General features: G+C 49.2%; 2 protein-coding genes across 2 annotated transcripts in view; one reads left to right on the top strand and one right to left on the bottom strand.

Annotated features, from left to right (window-relative positions):
• Positions 1-1,264: 1,264 nt before the first annotated feature.
• Positions 1,265-20,995, bottom strand: Pcid2 (PCI domain containing 2). The gene is made up of 14 exons (XM_040733593.1): positions 20,283-20,995; positions 17,190-17,279; positions 15,250-15,323; positions 14,301-14,366; positions 12,064-12,105; positions 10,481-10,535; positions 9,290-9,393; positions 9,130-9,205; positions 8,132-8,273; positions 5,015-5,115; positions 3,635-3,708; positions 3,378-3,503; positions 2,481-2,604; positions 1,265-2,008 (listed from the first exon to the last, which is right to left on the bottom strand). The coding sequence occupies exons 1-14, from the start codon at positions 20,316-20,318 to the stop codon at positions 1,919-1,921; spliced, it is 1,200 nt and encodes a 399-aa protein (XP_040589527.1). The 5' UTR covers positions 20,319-20,995; the 3' UTR covers positions 1,265-1,918.
• A 228-nt stretch (positions 20,996-21,223) lies between these two features.
• Cul4a (cullin 4A) overlaps positions 21,224-21,900 on the top strand; it is a 40,589-nt gene continuing 39,912 nt past the window's right edge. The window contains exons 1-2 of the mRNA XM_040733592.1: positions 21,224-21,402; positions 21,696-21,811. Of these exons, the coding sequence (XP_040589526.1) occupies positions 21,255-21,402; positions 21,696-21,811 (264 nt within the window). The 5' untranslated portion in view covers positions 21,224-21,254. The remainder of the gene's footprint in view (positions 21,403-21,695; positions 21,812-21,900) is intronic.

Raw genomic sequence — 21,900 nt, 5'->3', positions numbered from 1 at the left:
TCTGTGTCCCCATGGAGACGGAACAGCCACATGCAAGTCCTGCCTCTGTGTCCATGGAGACGGAGCAGCCACATGCAAGTCCTGCCTCTGTGTCCCCATGGAGACGGAACAGCCACATGCAAGTCCTGCCTCTGTGTCCCCATGGAGACCGAGTAGCACATGCAAGTCCTGCCTCTGTGTCCCCATGGAGACGGAACAGCCACATGCAAGTCCTGCCTCTGTCCCCATGGAGACGGAGCAGCCACATGCAAGTCCTGCCTCTGTCCCCATGGAGACGGAGCAGCCACATGCAAGTCCTGCCTCTGTCCCCATGGAGACGGAGCAGCCACATGCAAGTCCTGCCTCTGTGTCCATGGAGACGGAGCAGCCACATACAAGTCCTGCCTCTGTGTCCTCATGGAGACGGAGCAGCCACATGCAAGTCTTGCCTCTGTCCCCATGGAGACCGAGTAGCACATGCAAGTCCTGCCTGCGTCCCCATGGAGACAGAGCAGCCACATGCAAGTCCTGCCTCTGTCCATGGAGACGGAGCAGCTACATGCAAGTCCTGCCTCTGTGTCCATGGAGACGGAGCAGCCACATGCAAGTCCTGCCTCTGTCCCCATGGAGACGGAACAGCCACATGCAAGTCCTGCCTCTGTGCCCCCATGGAGAAGGACATGTAAGTTCCATCACAGCTCATCTGCACAAGGACAGCTCCTGAACATGACAACTCTGAAGAGACCCACTTAAATAGTTAGCTTTTCTTCCTTAGCGTGTTTCTCGTCAACAAGGGGAAAGTCTCCCATGGTGGCACAAACCTACAATCCCAAGCACTTGGAAGGGGACACACAGGCAAGAAGTGCATCATGTTCTAGGACAGCATGGTCTTCACAGAGCTCCACCCTTGCCAGGTTATGTCAAAAGACCCCACCTCAATAAAAAATAAATAAACAACACAACAAACATGCGAACACCACCACCATCACCCCGAGGAAGCGCACGCTCTTAAGAAGCAGGGAGGTGTCTGGTGCTGCAGGATAAGTTGTGCAGTCTTCTGCTGAAGGCCCCAGGAAGGGGCTCTACAAGTGGTCAGTTGGGTGCAGCTGCACAGTGAGGCCTGACACACAGTGACTGCAGGAAAAGGAAAGGAGCAGAGGACAGCCAACGGTAGCTCAGGAGCCATTACCACAGCCCAACAGCCAGGCCTTGGGCCCAGGCCCGCAGCCTCCAGCATCGTCAGGAAATGAGCACAGAACTGAATAACTTACACCAGACTAAATTCTGCTTTAAATAAAAAAAAAAGGTTTATTTACTTTTGTGTGTCTGTACGCCTGAGTGAGTTTACGTGCACCTACATACAGGAGCCCACGGAGTCCACAGAGGGCACTAAGTGCCCTAGAACTGGAGTTGGAGATGGCTGTGAGCGGCCTTGTGGGTGCTGGGAACCAAACCCACATCCTCTGATGAGGAGGGGGGGGGTAATTGTTCTAATCAATGAACCATCCCTCCAGCCCCAAAATCCACTTTAGAAAAAGGAGTCAAGTTAACCAAGCATTTTGAGCTCACAAAAAGCTCAGATTTTGCATATGAAAATAGACGCATCATGTAACATACAATAAAGAATGTGTTTTGTACAAATTTTGATTACCTTAAAAAAAAGCTACAAAATATTACAAAGATAGCCTCCATAAACAACTCATTAACTGAAGCACAGTGGTCTGCTTCCCAGGAGTTCATGAGCAGCAGCCAAGAGCACGTTGTCTGTCTGTCCATCCAGAAAAAGGATTCCAGGTCTTGGCATGAGTTAGGACCATAGAGAACATGGCTAGACATGCGTGCTAGCAACCGTCTCCAAGACCCTGGAGAAGCACGAAGATCTGGGCTACAGAGGACAGCTGCAGGGGGGTAGACACACTCCGTCTGCAGGGTCTGGTCATCAGCACACCGTGGACAGTGGAGGGAAAGGGTTTTGCTTGCTGACAACCAGTTTCTGATGCTGATGGGAGATGTAGCCTTTAATGTGACCCTGAAACAGAGAAAACCGGATCAGCCTACACTTCTGAGTCTCAGTCACATCAAATATGCCAGGTGACACAACAATGATGAAAACCACTCTTCCCTGGGGACAGCAGCTTAACAAACACATATGGCAGAGAGTATGAAATATAGGCTATACCTCTCTCTCACACGGGCCCATGTGAGGCCCTTTGAATAGTATTTCCTGGGAAAACAATTAGTTATATCAGAAAATGCTTTCATAAATACAGGAGGTCTTTTGACATCAGCACCACACTAAACAGAAGACAACATTATCACCCACTAAATAGAAGAGTCTTTGGTGACACTAGCGCCACACTAAATAGAAGAGTCTTTGGTGACACTAGTGCCACACTAAATAGAAGAGTCTTTGGTGACACTAGCGCCACACTAAATAGAAGAGTCTTTGGTGACACTGGTGCCACACTGAAGCCTGCTAAGAGCAGGCAAAGACCACGCACCATGTATATTAAGTTGGCCAGAATGCACTGGACTTCATCAATGTCCACGTCTTCCACATGCATGAATTTCAAGGCCACCAGAAAGGCGTCTAGAGATAGCTGATGAGTTTTGAGTAACAAATACCTATGGAGGAAGAGAAATTACCATAATTAACAGCAGGACTCAGTACTTCAAGGACCAACAGGAGGAACCCTGAGCAGGTTAATAAGAAATGACATCATTTAGTGAACCAACGAACACACATATGTTAAGTTGCTACTAACTAGATATACCCTAAGACACACCCCACAAACAACAGCTACTAAACATAATAGTATATAAGCTTCCTACTATAAACAGTCACTGTACAAATGGAATGTTCTAGATATCTCTGTGCCTCTGAGAGCCAGCGTTCAGCTCACACACAGGAAAAGGAACCACCACACTTAACTCCCCGACACACACCGTGCTAGAAAAGGCAAGAGGACATCAGTTCCACGCTCGGACAGGCAGGTGTCCGGCACTCCATGCTGATGTTGAGTCTGCTGCCAAGCTATGCCATTACCCCAGCCTTCAGGGTCAGCCTGTCCCATGAGGGGCAGGATGCTGCCCCACAGACTGCAACAGCCTGCACCATATGCCAAGGGTGCTGTTTGCCACACACCCTACTTTCTTTTTAGTCTGTGTGCATATGTGTGTGTGAGAATGCAGGTGTGTAGAGTTCAGAGAACAACCTCCCCTGCCAGTCCCAGCCTTCAAGGTGCTGACACAGGGTCTCCTTATCGCTACTGTTTTATACCTCATACGTCAGTTGGTCTGCAAGCTTCCAGTTTTTACACAGATTCTGGGGTTCAAACCCTGGTCCACAGGCTTGCACAACAGCACTTTGCCCATGAGCGTTTCCCAGGCCCACTCACACTTTCTTGAAGAGGTTCCTGTAAGTGATGATCTTCAGCTTCTCCAGGATGAGGAAGATGCCACAGCGGATGAAGAAAGTCTCGTGCTTTGCCAGTGCCTCATTGAGCAGCAGCAGATTGCCCTCACTGGGCATGGAGAAACACCACAGGAGCCACAGAGCAAAAGCCCAGAGAGAGAGATCAACAAGATTTAAAGTACCACACGTGTGCAGTCTCTGTTAGCCTCCTCCTTAAGAGAGTGCAGAGGATGGACCTACCTGACGGCCTTGGTTACTTCTGAAAACTGCATGAGATGATATTTCCTCAGGAGCTCAATAGTAGGCATATGACCCTAAGACAGAAAGCCAGCATTTCGTAACAGGAACACTTCACTTTGAAGAAATGTGTACAGAGTATGTCTGTAAGCCACACGTGTGCAGGGACCCAGAAGCCAGACCAGGACATGCGGCCCCCAGAGCTGGAGTTACAGGTAGTTATGAGCTACCAGACATAGATGCTGGGAGCCAAACTCAGGTCCTCTGCAAGAGCAGCAGACATTCATAACCACCAAGCAATCTCTCCAGTCCTAACACTTCACTTTAACAGAGCTATGATCAGTAAGATTCTTGTCAAGAAATTAGCTTTAAACAAAAACATAGTAAACCAAACTTAAGCTGAGCAAGGATTTAACACCCTGGCTGGACCAGTTAGATGCTCGACAGGTCAAGGCACTTGCCACCAACCTGATGGCCCAAGTTCAAGCCCCGCACAGTGGAAGGAGAGAATGAATCCCAACAGCCATTCTCCGACCCCCGTGAGTACCGTGGCATGTACACCATACAAATAAACGCTAAAACGTCAAAATATAGCAGTAAACTAGAAAAAGCAAATAAGGAACCCTGGATGCCACAGTCCTGTGACTCGGTGGGTATGACCTTGATCTCCGCCCTGCCGTGAGCCTGTCACTCATGTAAAAAGGGCAGGAGGTAACTGAAGAGATGCCAGGGTGTGCGTAGGGTGCGTCTCTCTGAGGAGTTAGCTCTTCTGTGGGGTCGAGCGTGGGGAGGGGCAGCTGCACTGCGCCCCCTTCATGAGCTGTTCTGAACTGCACGTTCAGCCATATGCAGCACTGCTCTCCCTCTCTTTCTCCCTGCCCCACTATGAACTCGTCTTAGATGTGAAAAAGCAGCACTTGACTTAGACGCTACGCCAGTTGACTATCTGCCTATGTGGCTTTCCCATCCAAGTATCAAAAATGAACTTAGGGTGACGTACACCTTCCTATCAACTGAGAAGTGGAGGCGGAAGGATCAGAGTTCAAGGACAGTCTTGGTTACAGTAAGTTTGAAGACAACCTGAGGTACGTAAGACTGCCTCCAAAAATATTTACTTGTTATGATTAAGAGTCCCATAGGCAGACTGGAATGGCATTCTCCCTTTTTAGTTAATTTACTGAATGAATTTAGTTTTTAAGGAGAAATATAAATAAATGCACTTGTCTCATTTGCTTGAAGAATATTTAAGTTCAGAGCTACTTTCAAGAGAAGCAAACACAGCAGAGTTCCCCTGGAAGGGCTCGTGTAAGCTCTGCCCCGGGGCTGTGCTCCGGTGTAGCCACTGCGGTCAGCCCACCACAGAGACGGCAGCCAGTCACTCACCAGCAGCATCTTCACCGGCAGCAGGTAGATCAGAATCATCCTCTTGTTCTTCTGGCTGGAGCGGTGGCAGTGCTCAAAGGCAAACGACAGGTACTCCTCAGCTGCAGAGAGAGCAGGTCCCCACAGGTCACAGCAGGCACAGCCCGCGCACACCTCGTGCCTGTTCCCTCTCCCGTGGCAGACAGCATTCCAGCCTCATCTCTGGCACCAGCGACTCTCCTCAAGTAAAACCCACAGCCCCAAATTCAACAAGCACTGCTCTGGTATCCTTGGCCTGCCATGATGGACGATGGGTGACCTACTTAACAAAAACTGTGTATTAATTTCCTTTGAGACTCTCACAGTCATCTGCAGGGCGTTGGGATTAGCCTTTACAGCTGGAAAACACAAATGCAACTAACACACTAAACAGGACACAAGTAGAGAAAACACATCACACACAGCACACAAAGCCCCTTCCACCAAATGGCCGTGCGCTTTAATAAGGTCTTCTTCAGCCTTAAGCCTGCCCTGCCCACAGCTTCTAAAGGGGATTCTACTGCATAGAAACAGTCTGAACCTAGGAGGTTTAAGCACACAAGGAGCATTCAGTTTGCCAAGAGACACCCAGCATGGACCTCAGAGGCTTTAACCCACTGAGGAGACCTGCTAAGACAGTGAGCAGGAACAAGCCCGAAGACACAGTGCACAGCAGTGTCGGTAGACAGAGACTTCCCCGAAAGGCGGAGCTCTGCCAAGACAAGCTTGGTTGAGAAGGACGTCAGCTGTTGTGGAAGTCTCTCCTGCACTGTTAGCCCAACTACAAAAGAACAAAGATGCTCACAGCACAGGCTCACCTCACAGACCCATCGTCAGAGGCAGCAGGCCCTGGGAGGAGTCTGGGGCTGAGGAAACCTGCACCGAAGCCACCTCTGCTCCCAAGTAGTGTAGCTATGCCAGAGTAAACCTCCACTCTCATATCTGGAGGTGACTGTCACTGGGGCAGGACTATGTCTTCCACCCCAAGCTGTCTTACCAGGAACCCTGTGGAGGCACAGCCATCAACAAAGACTGAACCCATGGTCTGCACATCACTCCAGCCAGCAAGTATAACTTCTGCAACCTGGCCCTGGAGAAGTGTGGCATTTACTACCTACCATGTGGGGCAACTAAGTCCCAAAGCCCTTGGGCACACAGGAAGCACAACCTGACAGCTACTACATGGGGAGACTTCCTGCTGCTATTAGAGGGAGTCAGTTTGCTCCAGTGTGGGTTGAACTGTAGTGTGAAGCCCATATCCAAGAATACATACATGGGCAGCAAAAAGTGGACTTGTTATGTTTGTGAGTGCTCTGCTTTGTTAAGAGCTCTTGCAGAGGACTTGGGTTTGGTTCTAACACCCACATGAGGGCTCACAACCATTTGTAACTTCTGTTCCAGAGAATCACACGCTCTCTTCTGGCCTTGATGGGTACTGCATGCACAAGGTGCACTTACTTGGTACAAGTAGACAAAACATGCAAACACATAAAATAAAAATCAATCTTAAATAAACATTATTTTAAAAGCAAACAAGGGATTGACGGGAAAGGGGAGTATGCCCCTGGGATACATGAATGTGATCAAAACACACTGTATGAAATTATCAAAGAACTAACTTTTTTAAGAGGAAGGGAGGGAGGGAGGGAGGGAGGGAGGGAGGGAGAGATGGGTGGGAGGACGAATTGATTCCCAGCAGAGTTTAAGACAGAATACTCATGGGCTGGAGAGATGGCTCAGAGGTTCTGAGTTCAATTCCCAGCAACCACATGGTGGCTCACAACCATCCGTAATGAGATCTGGTGCCCTCTTCTGGTGTGCAGACATACATGGAGGCAAGATGTTGTATTCATAATAAATAAATAAATCTTAAAAAAAAATAAAAAAGACAGAAAACTCAGGAACAGAGCTAGTCTTCTTCAGTGCACAGAACAGCTCAGCCATCCCAAAGTCAAGTCTTGACTAAAGTGAAACAGAAGAGCTGGGTAAGAAACTGGGTTGAGAAGCGATGGCTGCTGGGAGACAGTGTTGATGCGTCAACTCTGACTATATTAGGGCTCCCAAAATATCGCTGAGCTCTCCTAGAAACACTACAGCAATGGGATGCCAACTCACTGCTCCTAACTTGCCTGTTTAAAAGGGGAAGAGAAATGGGCAATAACCAAGAAAACCCCTTTTTAAAAAGCTGACATCTGCTAAAAACATAGATGAAAAAAATGGCAAAGACACAATGGAAGCCCAAAGTGAAAACTCAAGCAAAGGCAATCTCCACAGGCAAGCTGCAGGTTTTTGCTGTCACAGAACCCCAGGTCTTACAGCAAAGAAGGAAGCTAACAACCACCTTTAGGCCTAGCCTCCTGCTTTTTCCTGGAGAAGGGAGTTTGTGACCCTCTTAGAAATAGGGCATTTGGCTGGTGCACACCTTTAATCCCAGCACTCAGGAGGCAGAGGCTGGTGGATCTCTGAGTTTGAGGCCAGCCTGGTCTACAGAGCAAGTTCCAGGAGAGTCAGGGCTACAGTGAGAACTGTCTCAAAAAAACAAAGCAAAGAGGGGGACTGGAGAGATGACTCAGTGGTCCAAAGTGCTTCCTGCTTTTCCAGAGGACCCACGTTCAAGGGCAGCTCACGACCACCTTCAACTCCAGCTCCAGGGGCTCCAACACCTTCTTCTGACATCTGTGGGCACCTGCGCGTGTGCACACACACACACACACACACACACACACGCACATCATACATTCACATGCATGTACATGAGCACACATACATACACACTCATTTTGGACTTGGTTTACACACACATTCCATCTTAATAAAATAGAGTCCTTATATTCTCTGACACTATCAATGTCATACAAATTGGGTAGAATGCATGCGTTATCTAAACACTGGAATAGAATTATCAACATACCATCCGGGCGTTTGGTGGTTTTAATCCCAGCACTTGGGAGGCAGAGGCAAGAGGATCTCAGTGAATTCAAGGCCAGCCTGATTGATGATCAGAGCAAGTTCCAGGAGAGTTCCCAAAGCTACACAGAGAAACTGTCTCAAAAAACAAAACAAAAAACCCAAAACAACGAAAACTAGATATCAACATACCTTGCTTGAAGTCACTGTCAAACATGGCCTTACGCCCAACATAGTATTTGTACGTGACCCTCTGGGCAGTGCTGTAGTCATCTTTCAAATTTGAGCTGTCAATCGCTCTGATGAGAGGCTTACACAGATGGAGTTTGTTGATCTATAATAAAGAAGAAACCACTTACGATAGTCACAAACAGTATCAACAGAACACGCAGAAGAACAGACATGAACTTCTGCTTTACTTTCTTAACATAAATTTCAAAATATCTGTAAAAAAACAAGGAACTACTTGGTACAGACAACACACACTCTAGAAGCTGGAGCTCGGAGAGGGGTGTAGCTCTGCAGGGGAGTCAAAGCCAAGGCCCAAGAAAAAGCCTGCACTTAGGCCACACTGTCAAGGACAAACTAAATGTCCCATGAAGTAAAAGACAGATTCTCAGACAATCAAGTATGACAGGCTGTCCTCTGTCTATTTGATTTTATGAAGCAAAGTCTGATTCTTTTGTCCACCCATAAGTCTACATATCCCTCTAGTTCCATAAAGCTGACATTATAACACAAGGCAAAAGGCCCCAGAGAGGGGACACCTATAACCAGAGTCAGTTACATCACAAGGACTGGTCACTCAGTGTTCAGGGCCTCAGTCCTCACAGGGCTGGTCACTCAGTGTTCAGGGCCTCAGTACCCACAGGGCTGGTCACTCAGTGCTTAGGGCCTTGTGTCTGGGGAAGCTGCGTTTCCGAGCGCTATCTATCCTGAGTCAGATCTTCAGCTCTGATTTGCTTTTGTGGCACAGGGGCCCTGGTCAGGCAGGAGAAAACCTGCCCAGAATGCATTCTCCATTGAGCTCTAGTCCTTTCTCTTGGGAGACCCTGAATGACTGCCAGCTTAGGATCATTAACGTGGCTGTGGTTAGGATAATTCCCTAAGACGTGACAGAAGGCAAACTAAACCAGTAACTTATCTGGGCAGATAGGGAATAAAGCTACAAAAATCATGCAAAAGCAAACCTTAAAGTAGATTTTAAATAGCTGGTTCACCAGGAACAGCATCCCCCACTTCTTAGAGTCCTCTATGCCAGCACGACTACAGGAAGAGCAAACAAACATGATCAATTACAAAACAAACTGCCAGGACAATGACATAGCCACCAAATAAAAGGGCACTTACGTGTCACTGGCACAGACTCGGAAGCAGCTCATCAGGAGCTCGGCGGCTTTTTCCAGCATGTCTCCTACTTTACTCTTCCCCTTCTTTACCAACTGCTGATCTGCCTAACAATACAAACGCGATTATCTTCTTAAAGCAAACAGAGGCAAAATTAAGAGTCCAAGTCCAGTTTGAGGTCAGCCTGGTCTTCAAAGAGAGTTCCAGAACAGTCTTCAAAAACTATGGAGAAACCCTGTCTCAAAAAACCAGAGAGAGAGACAGAGAGAGAGGAAGAAAAGAGTCCAAGTCCCCCGTAGTGTCCACATCATCTGGAAGAGTGGCCGGTGCTCCTAGCCATTGAGTATTTACACAGCCCCTCTCATACTGTATTTTAAAAATCGAGACATGTATATATATTGCCCGTATCTGTCCTTAAGTCCAGCTGACAGCAGCCCATTTGGCTGGATGGTCTTTGTCAATCTGACACAAACCTAAACATAGCTGGAAGAGGGACTCATAATTGAGGAAATGCCTCCTAAGGTTTGCCTGTAGGCTAGTCTGTGAGGTATTTTCTTAATGAGTGATGGGGGAGGGCCCAGGCCATTGTAGGCAGTACACCTGGGCTGGTGGTCATGGATGCTGTAAGAAAGCAGGCTGAACAAGACACAGGGAGCAAGCAGGTAAGCATCACTCCTCTGTGGCCTCTCCTCGTCACAGAGCCATGTGAACTCTAACATCTCCTGGCCCGCAACTGCCTTTGTGACAAGAAAAACAAGCAGCTGGTCTGGAACCAGAAATCAGCGACAGTTTTTAAAGCTGTAACAAGGGTGTAAGCCCCGAAAGATGCTTCTGTGTCTCCAGAGCTGACGTGCACTGTTCCCCCGTCAAGCCCAGCATCTGAACCCCCCGCCACCACCCGGACCTACATCAAAGTACCAGTCTTCAGCACGGGCTGCATCTTAGAGCGGAGGATACCAGCATCATTCCACTCGGCACCATAGCAGCTTGCCATGTCCCTCTACACAGAGAGGGTCTGTCTGAATGGACCCGAGGATGACCAGCAAGCTGCCTCCTGTCTTTCCCTCCCTGCACCAGATACACCCCAATTCCTATCCATCCCTCAAAACTTCTAGGAAGCAAGACATGGATATTAGGTAGTAGTCACCCAACAGATTTAAATTTAAAATAACGGCGAGTGGAAACGGAACTTACATTGTTGGCAAATATCCGGAGGTCAAGTGCTACTGCATACATGACAGGCAGAGCCCTAAGGGCAAAAGGCAAATATGTTGAAGAGCTAAAAGGTCCAACATCCTACCACTGACATCAAGGCTACTACCCAGAACCAGGTCCACGCCCTCCACTCAGATGGGTGGCATTTTGTTCTGCATCCAGCACACTGCAACCTTAGACATCCTGGCCAAATACTCACTACTTACTCCATACTGTCCCAACTCTGCTCAGGAAACTGGACTCAGATCTAGCGGGGAGCTCCCAGAACTTTGTCCTTCCCAAACTCCTCACCACTAGCAAACTGTTCCATCTAAAAACACTGAGGATGCAAGCAAGAACCAGAACGTATAATTCACAGTCATCAAACAGCTCTGTGTCTATCTCGCTGCCAACACTAGGCTCTCATTCATGTGTAAGCTAAGTCTTCACTTGGAAAAGAAAAAGTACACCTGGTTGATGGTGGTATATGTCTGAGATCCCAGCACTCAGAAAGCAGGGGAGGTGGACCCTGAGCCTACAGAGCAAGTCCCAAGACAGCCAGGGCTACCAGGGAAACCCCGTCTCAGAAAAGTACATTACATACAAAGACACATTTGTAATCTTAACGTGGGAGGTTGAGGCAGCAGAGTGGAAACTGCCAGGCCAGCCTCAACTACAAACAACAATCCTGCCTAAACTTCTCCCACAACTGTCCTTCAAAAATTGGAGCTAAGGATGTAGCTCAGTTAGTAGAGCGCTTACCTAGCATGCACAAGGCCCTGGGTTTGATCCCCAGCACTGTATTAACTGGGTGCAGCGGCACATTTCAGCATTAAAGCCATGGAGTTAAGGTCAAAGTCATTTTCTGCTATAATGAGTCTGAGGCTAACCTAAGGCAGTGGCTTAAAAAGGTATAGTAATATAACTTAATGGCAGAATGCTTGCCTAGCATACCCAAGGACCTGGGTTTGAGACACAGTACTAAAGAAAACATTTGCTTAAGGAACATTTGCTTAAGGAAAGGACTGGGTTGGTTGTCTATAAAAGGCCTCTGGCTACTCTAGTGTAAACAAATTTAAATATTTTCCTAGTTTGCTAATAAATCATAAATCTGAAGGTTAGTTTTCAAGAAATTTTAAATAATCCAAAGGAACTATAGTGTGCCTTAAGCCAGCATTTTAATCCCAGCACTCAGAAGGCAGAGGCAGAGGCAGAGGCAGAGGCAGAGGCAGAGGCAGAGGCAGAGGCAGAGGCAGAGGCAGAGGCAGAGGCAGAGGCAGAGGCAGAGGCAGAGGCAGAGACAGAGACAGGCGGATCTCTGTGAGTTCGAGGCCAGCCTGGTCTACAAGAGCTAGTTCCAGGACAGCCTCCAAAGCCACAGAAAAACCCTGTCTCAAAAAGAAAAAAAAATTGGTAAACGGAGGAGGAAACATGTACTTAGTAAATATTTCTGTAGTAGGAATACTGAAGTAGCACTTACTACAGAAGTATCGTACATAACCTGTTTGGTTGGCCATTCCAGTCTAGTCCAAGCCCACACCGACATCATTTACTAATCTCTAGCTATTTCTGTTCATGCTTACCAGTTTTCTTCTTTATGAGCCTGGAACGCCCGCAGGAATGATGTGCTGTGTTAAGGAAGGTATGACAAATCTGAAGTAACGCTACACTTTGTAAAAGCAGACTAAGAGGCAAAGTCTGTGTCTGGATGACTATGTCATAACAGTAGGAAAACCTTGAAGGAAGAAAACACATTACAACATCCTTGTGTATCAGAGGCTAAGTAGATTCAATGCAGTCACTTCATAAAGACCTTCTCCAAAACAAGCCTTTTTATAAGATTGTTCATGCAAACCAGGCATTGTGGCACTCCTTCAATGCTAGCACTTGGGAGAGGAAAATTCCAGGCCAGCTTACATAGTAAAACCCCGCAAACCCCTCCCCCCAGTTAAAAAAATGTGTGTATATGTGTGTGCATGGGTGTGTGTGTGTGTGTGTGTGTGTGTATGTGTGTGTGTGTATGTGGTGGCTAGATGTCAACTTTGGGTGTCATTCCTCAGGCTGGTCACCTTCTTCCTATCATTTAGATGAGCCAGTGAGCCCCCAGGGATGAGATTACAAGCACACACCACCACTCCTGCCTTTTCTTGTGGGTCCTAGGGATCCAATTCAAGTCCCCATACCCACAGGGCAAGCTCATTACCAACCGAGCCATCTCCCCAACTGGTTAGAAGATTTTTCTTTTCTACATTTGTACTTGGTTTCTCTGAGTCTACTGATCATGAACTCAGTAGATTAAGTGCTCAAGAATCTGTAGCATAAGGTTTATTTTACTAACACTAGAAGTCTTAAATTCTAGGGAGACCTGGCTAGTAGCATTCTCTTCTGAGTGTACTTAAACACAGTAGTTCTCAAGAACAAACCAAAATCTAGAGATCCATAAATACTCAGCAAGCTCACTAGTAAGGATTATCACAGAAGTTGATGCTTACATGAGCACATGGAATAAAGTTAATGTATGTAAGTTTCCGAGTCCACGCCCCTCCATCTAGGCTGAATTATGGGCCTCTAAGACTTTGCAGTTCCTGTAAGCACACTTACAAAACATTACGTTCTTAATGAAGTCTTCAGATTGGTATGCATAATAATGGGTCTCACCATGGCATCTTCATACACATATGCTATTGTCAAACATTAGTCTTGGCTGGGCATGGTAATGCATGCTTTAATCTCAACACTTGGGAGGCAGAGGCAGGTGGATCTCTGTGAGTTCAAAGGCCAGCCTGATCTACACAGTGAGTTTCCAGGTCAACCAGGGCTACAGTCTCAAAACAAAATGCTATTCTTGGAGCTAGGGGTGACTTTGTGGTAAGAGTGCTCCTGGCGCAAGCATGAGGGACAGAGTCAGCATCTCAAGTGTCCACATCAGGGGATGGCTGTGTGTGCCCAGAATCCCCGAACTGGGAGACTGAGACAAGGAGACTCTAAAAGTTTGCTGGCCAGCCTGCTGCGTCAACAGCAAGCTTCCAGTTCAGGGAGAGACCCTGTCTCAAGACAATGAGGCAGACTGAGAGTAAGACACTTGACATCTTCCTTTGCCTTCTGACCTCTGCATGTGCACACACAGGCACCAAGTTCTTCTCAACCAAATTAAACAAGACCCACCCTTCATGTATATACCGATGACATTAATGTAGAAGGAAACGGTCTGTGGGATTAAGGAGCCTAATGGGAGGGGAAAGGAAAGAAAGGATGGGTGTGGTACTTTGAATGTGATTGGCTGCCATAACCTCATAGGAAATGGCACTATTAGGAGGTGTGGCTTTGTTGGATGGGTGTGGTCTTGGAGGAAGTGTGTTACTGTGGGGACGTGCTTTAAGGTTTCCTCTGCTCAGGATACTGCCCAGTGTCGGAGGCTACTTCCTGTTGCTTTCTGATCAAGATAGCAGCACCGTATCTGCCTACACACCACCATGATGATAATGAACTAAATCTCTGAAACTGTGAGCCATCATCTCAATTAAATGTTTTCCTTTATAAGAGCTGCCATGGTCAGGGTGCCTCTTCACAGCAATAGAAACAATGGAGTGGTGGGGTATGGGAGGGGATGTCCTCAAAGTAAATACATTTGCATAAAAATGACCTCATATAACCCTGTATAACATAAATAGACAGATTAAACTTAGGAATCCAAACTGTTAAAATGAGTTTCTCTTCTAAGATATTGTAGTTCCTTTTTAGTTGAAGGTTTGAACTGCTCCAATGTTTGAAGACTGTGAGCCTCAGGAACCCATGGTCATTAACACAGGGTAAAGGATATTGGACTATCACCGTCTGGCACTTGTATGCCTCTATGAAGTCATGATTCCCCACGGCATAGGTACATCTGGAAAAGATATCAGAGGCTGAAGGACATCTACACATGGCACCCAGATGCACATCAGCCCAGAGTGTATTCTATCAAACACACCACCCAGTCTCTACTGTTCCCGGAAGATAGTTCCTGCTTGGCAGGAAACCACAGACAGAGGAAACACCACCATTTGAGTGACAGCAGCCAGTGTAAGGGGAAATCCCACACAAAGTTCTGACACCACCCTGCTGAATCCCAGAATGGGAAATAGTTTAGCTGTTCTGAGTAAGAGGACTAGCCACAAGCATGGCTGGTGCTCCATGCCATCAGTGGGCCTCCAAAGACTGCTGGCAGCTGAGTCAGCTCATCACCAAACCTGGAACCACACTTCAGGAGCACACAGCTAGGAAAGTATGGGAGCGCCTCTTGTTGAAGGAACATAGTGACACCCCCAAATCTTCCAAAGGCCTGGCCCAGCTTGCTCGAAAATACAACAGGCATGCGGGCAGAGGACAATCATGCACACAAGGCTTTAGGATAAAAAGTTCTGCCTGAACTGCCTGACCAGCTGCAGCGAAAGCAGCAGACAACTCAAGGAAATAAAGAGAAGTTTCTGTTTGTTTTTGCTCAACTCAGATTCCTTTCCTGCAGGGCTAAGATATTAAAAACCACATTATTTCCATGAGAAAAGCAAGACCTCAGCTAGTTAGGCACTATAGCTGACGAATAAGAGACAGTCTAGCCAGTAGAAATACCAAGTGCGTCACAAGAGGCACATGACACGTTTGTCCACTTTTCCCAGTTAATTATTCACTGCTCCAAGCAAACAATGATGCATGGTAAAATCTGAGTGATCTAGCAATGTGTTACATGCAGGCAGCGTGTGCATTTGTTTTTCCTGCTGCCCAAGGATTACCTTAAATGAGCTGCAAACATTTCATCATAGGGGGGCTCCAGAACTTGCTGGCATTTCTCTTCTGGAGAGGCCATCTAGTCCACAAGGAGAAAGGGGAGGGGTAAAGTTAGTGGTCATGAAAGAGCAGTGTACACAAAGAGCTTTAGATGAACACTTTCAGAACTTCACAGCCCAAGAAACACTTCAGTCTGGCACTTCTGAGGGAAGGGCTCCTTGCTCCACCAGTATCTATATTTCAAGAAAACAAAAAGCCCAAGAATACAATTCTGTTGTCTGCTGCAGTTTATAAAACACTTTCAGACATATTTATTTGTATTGTATTTGGCATGTGTGTAGGTGAGTGATGTGTGCCTGAGTAGACCCACACACACCATGGCACACGCACACAGGTCACAGGAATACTTTCCACCACTGGGCTCTGGGGAGTAAACTCAGGTCACCAGGCTCGCTCAGCAGGGACTTCTACCCTATCAAGCAACTCATGGGCTCTCACACATTTTAGTACTTAACAACTATCAGTGACTCCTATGACCTTAATGAGCAAGATGTACAGTTCCTTCCACAGAAAAGGTCAACAAGTTAGTGACCGTGATATGCGAAGAGTCACTTCAAGTGTTCTGGGCTAGGGGCTGACAGTAATTCCCAATCTTAACTTCCCTCCAGTGGTAAAGTCTAGATGATTTGAGAACACCTATGAGAATTAATTTTACATGTCACCTGGACTGGCTTAGAGTACCCATAAGGAATATGACTTCTGGGTGTCTAGAGGGTATTTCTAGAAGAAACAGGCCTGGAACTGGGGACTCTGTAAAAGAAATATCCCTGTCCAGCAGGATGGATACACACGAAAATGCTGAGGGGCTGAACAGGACAAAACTAGGGAAGAAAAAAAGAAACACACCTTTCTGGCTCCTGACTGCCACTTGAGCTGAGACACCATCACATCTCAGGCAGACCTCGGGTCTACCCACGGGCTCAGGACTCAAACTCAGTGGCAGCACTGGCTTCTGCAGGCCTCTAGCTGAAGATGGCAGGTCATGCAAGGACTCTCTCTCTCTCTCTCTCTCTCTCTCTCTCTCTCTCTCTCTCTCTCTCTCTCTGTGTGTGTGTGTGTGTGTACATGTATTACATATGTATAGATACATTTCTATCAGTTGTTTTTCTGACTAATAGTAAACTAGAGCAGAATGAATGAACAGGAGTCCTCACAAATGTAATAAACATGCATAACTTACACATAAAGATGGAAAGGAAGAATACTGACACCAGAAAAATCATCACTCTGAGACAGGGAGACAGCTCAGCAGGTGAAGGTACTGGCTGCCAACTATATAAAATTTCAACTTGGTCTACAGGAAATACCATCTATACCATATTTAAATTCAAATGGAAAATGCTCCTATTCTCAAAGGTGGCAAATGCCGCATGAAAGGCTTTGCAACCCTCTGCAGGCTCATTCACCTGTGCCACTGTGGCAGGGAGGCCACTAAAAAACCCCTGAAACCAGCACACAGCTCTATTCTCCAGGAGGGGTCTGGGTTTCCAGTGGGAACTTGGTGGGATTCACCTGTAGTGTATAATGGCTTCTCATCTTTGGGGCAGTTGAATACGGACAAGGTCTAAGTTCCATGGCATCTCCCCTAGTGACACTGATAGGTCACTGACTTTAACCCTAAGTTACACAGGGATCAAAAATAGGAATATCAGGCACAGCACTCAGTTAAGTAAAATGGGATTCCATTAATCATAAAGAAATTTTGAAAGGTTTCAAACGAGAGTGGCAATATTAGTTTCCTTTCATTCAAACTTTAAAGTTCCATGGAAAACTGACTGCCCCACAGTTCTCTCTGGATGCGTGTGCAGCCCTTCCTGACTGAGGGTCAGCTCTCCCTCACCTCTCTCCATTCTCTCTAGACACCATGGGCACATCTGTTACCTACCTGGAGCCGTGGGTTCGCAACATGAGGGTGCTTGAAAGACACCAGCTCTGCACAGGACGCACCGTCTCTGGTGTCAATGGCTTCATATACCTGAAACAGGTGGAGGGGAAACTTGAGCAGGTAGGCAAGCATCCGCTCTCACAGGACCTGAGCGATGCATTGCATACCACATGTGCAGTTCCTTCCTTCTGTGAAAGAGGCCAGAACAACTGAAATGTAAAGTCACACAGGAAACAACTGCATTTCAAAATGGGATCTTCCTAGGACAAGAAAACAGGAAAGCCAGAGTCCCGGAAAGGCCCTTCTAAAGGTCTCAGGGACAGTGGCCTTATACGCGGCACTAAGATTACGAATGCATCACTCTTCCCACTCGAACCCTGGCACAGCCTTGTAAGGAGAAGCCTTGTCCTAGTTGGTATCAAGGATTCTGGCCACTTGTCACACTTGACTCTGAAGGTCTCCAGGCCTCCAGAGCTCTCCTCACAGGAAACCTATGGCTTGTACACATCATGAAACAGAAGCACACTTCTGAAGGCTGTAGGTGCTAGCAGCACAGTGGACACTGAGGCCCACGCACCAGGTCTATGTGATGTGCGGTGTAGCTGTCCGGCAGGGAGCAGCCCTCCAGGACTGGTCACTTCAGTGACCTCCTTTGCAGTGACCTTGGCTATGGCAGGATGAAACAACCCTAACACCGGTGGCTCTGCATGTCCACAATCACCTAAGCTGTGTCTAAAGGCTCAAGTACAACTTAACTAGCAACTGGCTCAACTCCACAGGACATTGCACTTGGGTCCGGACTCAATTTAAGAGTGTCCTATAGGAGTCCTGCCTCAGTAACAACATAAGGGAGTTAGGGGTGAGGAAGAAAATAAGGACTGTGACAGGCCTGAAAGAGCAAATCTTGAAACAGTAGCTGAGGGCTGGGGTAGAGAGCGTTTGCTAGCATGTGTAAGTTCCTGGGGTTAGTCCCCAGTATTACTATTTTTTTAAAGTGCCAGGCCACTCCATGGATATCTCATCCCTGGTACCCAGCCACCTGCCATAGGTGCTTCCCCAAATGCTAACATAAAAACTGCATCCTTTTAGGTTAGACACCATATGGCTCATGAACTTATACCCCAAGCAAGCACCTGTGCACAGTACCCTGGGCTGGCACATCGAGGAATTTGCTTCAGGCATCCCAGGAGACATCTCTCCCAGATAACTGGCCTTCTCAGGTCCTCCACGCCATACCACAGAGGTACCAACTGCTCTTAAAACTCACAATTCCTTAAAAGTGTACACACTAAACAAACAAACTGTACCCACAAGGAGGGTGAAATCTAATCAGCTCTACTTCAACAGCTTCTGGGAATTTAACACAGGAAACAGCGGGAAAAGGGATACAAACCATTTGTCAAGATGTAGCTGATGGCCAAGGCTGTCCTCAAGGTGTTGAAATAGTGGCTGGTCACTTGACCAACAATAAGGTCACTGAGGTTCAAGCATGGCTCTCCAGAAATAGAGACTGCTGAAACTGCTAAGTACTAAATATGTGCACTCTAGAGGAAGAGTATGAGAGTCAGCTGTGCTGCCTCTGTGAAGACTTGGATCAGCCACCTACCGAGCTCTTCAAGGGGGCCTGGTGACGGGATCAAACTGAACACATTACCACGCAGCATTGACAACAGCGCTGCTGCTTAAGAGGCACAAAAAGAACCAACAGTTGATCAACCCAATCTGTGTTCGATGCCTGAATCAGATAAGCATAGGGACTCTCAGAGCTCTGCTGAAAACACACAGCCAGGACAAGAGGTGTGTTGATGTAGGAAATGCAGCTTACTAAGAGAGCAAACACAATCGCTGCTCACTAGCACAAGGCTTGAAGACTGGCAAAGTGCTCAGCTTTCCGGTTTAGCCCTCTGGCTTTACTCTCCTGTCAGCAACCCTTCCTGACCCAGAATAGGGAAGTACAAAACTATTAGCCACAGCCGGGCATTGGTAGCGCATGCCTTTAATCCCAGCACTAGGGAGGCAGAGGCAGACGGATCTCTGTGAGTTCGAGGCCAGCCTGGTCTACAAAGCTAGTTCCAGGACAGCCTCCAAAACAATACAGAGAAACCCTGTCTCGAAAAACAAAAACAAAAACAAACAAACAAACAAAAAACCATTAGCCACACAGCTCAAGTGTTACAGAGTAAAATCACAACCACTGGAATAAACAAACAAATGAAAACAAAGTAGCCCAGGAAAGTGGCACACCTTTAATCCCAGTCCTCAGGAGGCAAAACCAGGCAGATTTCTGAGGCCAGCCTGGTTTACACAAGTTGCAGGACAGACGGGAGTGGGGGACAGTGAGACTCTATCAAAAGCAAAACAAAATAGTGTCTGCAACTGCTATGAAAAACAACAAAATATGACAGCACAAGAGACAGGCCATTAGAAAGGCATAGCATGCTGTGACTTAACCGACAGTCAGGAGACAGCTATAGCTGACACCACCAACTTCCCCAACTAATCAGGCCTCTTCCCTTCTAAGCATATAGGCTAAATTGCAATGTTCGTTCCCAAGCTTCCCTAGGGGCTCTAGCTAATGAGATGTTTGAGACAGCTAAGTGCAAAACCAAGATTCATAAACATCCATGGGCAACAACCTCATCGGTTAAAACGTCCATCAGACTTTCCCATCTGGCTGTCCCTTGCACCAGGTGTGCTAACTAGTGGGATTCATACCCCTCTTGTCCTAGGTTAGCGGAGAAAACGCACTCAACCCTCAACCCAGATGCAACGCTGCTTGCCTGTGCCATTCACAGCCCTTGAGCAGAGGGACACCTCTCTTAAGACCTAGTGTGCTCCCGTGCAGACAGTGCTACACGGACAGCCGCTTTTACAAGCGGCCCCGATTCTGCTCCCTCCACCTCGAATTCTCCCCCGTCCCCGATCCGGCGGGAAGCACTTGCAACTTTTGAGCAAAGCTGCTTCCCGCCCCATGCAGCAAACGTTCTTCACCCCCAAAGGCAGCCGCAGAAACCCCCGACCCCAGGACCTATCCGACCCAGCCCCAGAACCCACCCTCATGGCCAATAAGCCAAGATACCGGGCGAAACCCACCTGCTGTAGGTACTGGTTAATGGTGATGTGCGCCATAGCAGCGGCTGCGGGCGTTAAGCACCTCACTTCCGGCGCAGGTCCGTCTCCGCTCCTCGTCCCTATACTGTGTTTCCCGCACGTTTTTTGGTTCCGGAGCCGGTGGCGCAAGCCGAGCGAAGGCGGCGCGAGCACTCCCCTCCCAGAGCTGTCAGCGCTCGGGGTGCGGTCACTGGGGTGCCTCAGCCCCGGCGGGGGCGTGAGCCAAGGACTGGGGAACTGACGTGGAGGAGTTCCAACCGACTTAGGAACGTGTCCCCGCGCCCCGATCACGTCCCGTGTCCTAGGACTCCCCGTGTCCCTCGCCCCTTGGATCCTCACTTTGCAGAGACGCTCCTGGCTCGCACACCCTCGAGCGCACACAACACAAGTCAGCCCCACTAGGGAACGCGTCCCCCTGCTCTCCTGGCCCTCGCTGGAGATGTCTCCGAGTCCTCCCACCCCCCTCACTGGGGCACCCCAGAGTAACGGGTGTGGAGTCTCCCGCTGCCCGACCCTCGGCCCGCGGTGTCACGGAGCATTCCTGAGCCCTAGGTGTGGGGCTGGCCCCGGTTCGCCCACGTCTCCAAGGCGTCCCCAGCCCTCGACGTGACGTCGAGCACCAAGCCCCCGGAACCCTCGGGGCGGGGTGCCACGGCGCCCTCTCGCGAGCATTCGTCGTAGAACGTCCGCGGGTGCCGAAGCCTCCAGGCGCGGCCGCGGCCGCCCGAGCCCTCACTGGGCGGAGTCCGCGCGCCCGAGCCGGATCATTCCGGTGCGCGCCGCGGCGGTTGGGCCTCGGGCGCGCGGACCGGGCCGCGAGCAGCGGGAGGAGGAGCCGGGCGCTCACGGGCGGAGCCCGACAGCGGGAGGAGGAGGAGCCGGGCGCGCACGGACGGGGCGCAGGGCAGGAGGAGGAGCCGGGCGGCGCGGGGCGGGGCGGCGTCCGGCCCAGCCATGGCGGACGAGGGCCCGCGGAAGGGCAGCGTCTCGGCTCTCATGGGCCGCACCAACGGCCTCACCAAGCCCGCGGCGTTGGCCGGTGGCCCTGCCAAGCCGGGGGGCGCGGGCGGCTCCAGGAAGCTGGTCATCAAGAACTTCCGAGGTGGGTGCGCTCCGGTGAGGAGCGAACGGGGCGGCCGGCCGGTCGCGCGCTCGGACAGGGCCTCCTGGGGCTGCCCAGCCGGCCCTGTCCCCGCGCCCCAGCCCGCCTTGTTCCCGCACTGCCCTGTTCCGGCGCTCCAGCCTGACTTGTCCCCCCCGCACCTCCTGCTCCGCCACGTCCCCGCGCCCAGGCTGGCCCTGACCCCGCACCTCCTGGGCTGGCCCTACCGGGCCCTGCGTCGGTGCCCCGGCCTGTCCTGTCCCCGCGCGGCCGTTGACCCTCTCTCCCCACAGACAGGCCGCGGCTGCCTGACAACTACACTCAGGACACGTGGCGGAAGCTTCACGAAGCGGTCAAGGCCATCCAGAGCAGCACATCCATCAGGTACAACCTGGAGGAGCTGTACCAGGTGAGCGGCGGCGAAGGGCCTGCGAGCACCTGGCTGTTTTCCTCCTCCCGCAGCCACGGTCGCCGACGCTAGGGAGGCCCGCCTGCCGG

This window comes from Mesocricetus auratus, unplaced genomic scaffold (genome assembly GCF_017639785.1).
Source record: "Mesocricetus auratus isolate SY011 unplaced genomic scaffold, BCM_Maur_2.0 Super-Scaffold_100031, whole genome shotgun sequence".
Taxonomy (NCBI): Eukaryota; Metazoa; Chordata; class Mammalia; order Rodentia; family Cricetidae; genus Mesocricetus; species Mesocricetus auratus.
This window is presented reverse-complemented; position numbering and strand designations above follow the sequence as displayed.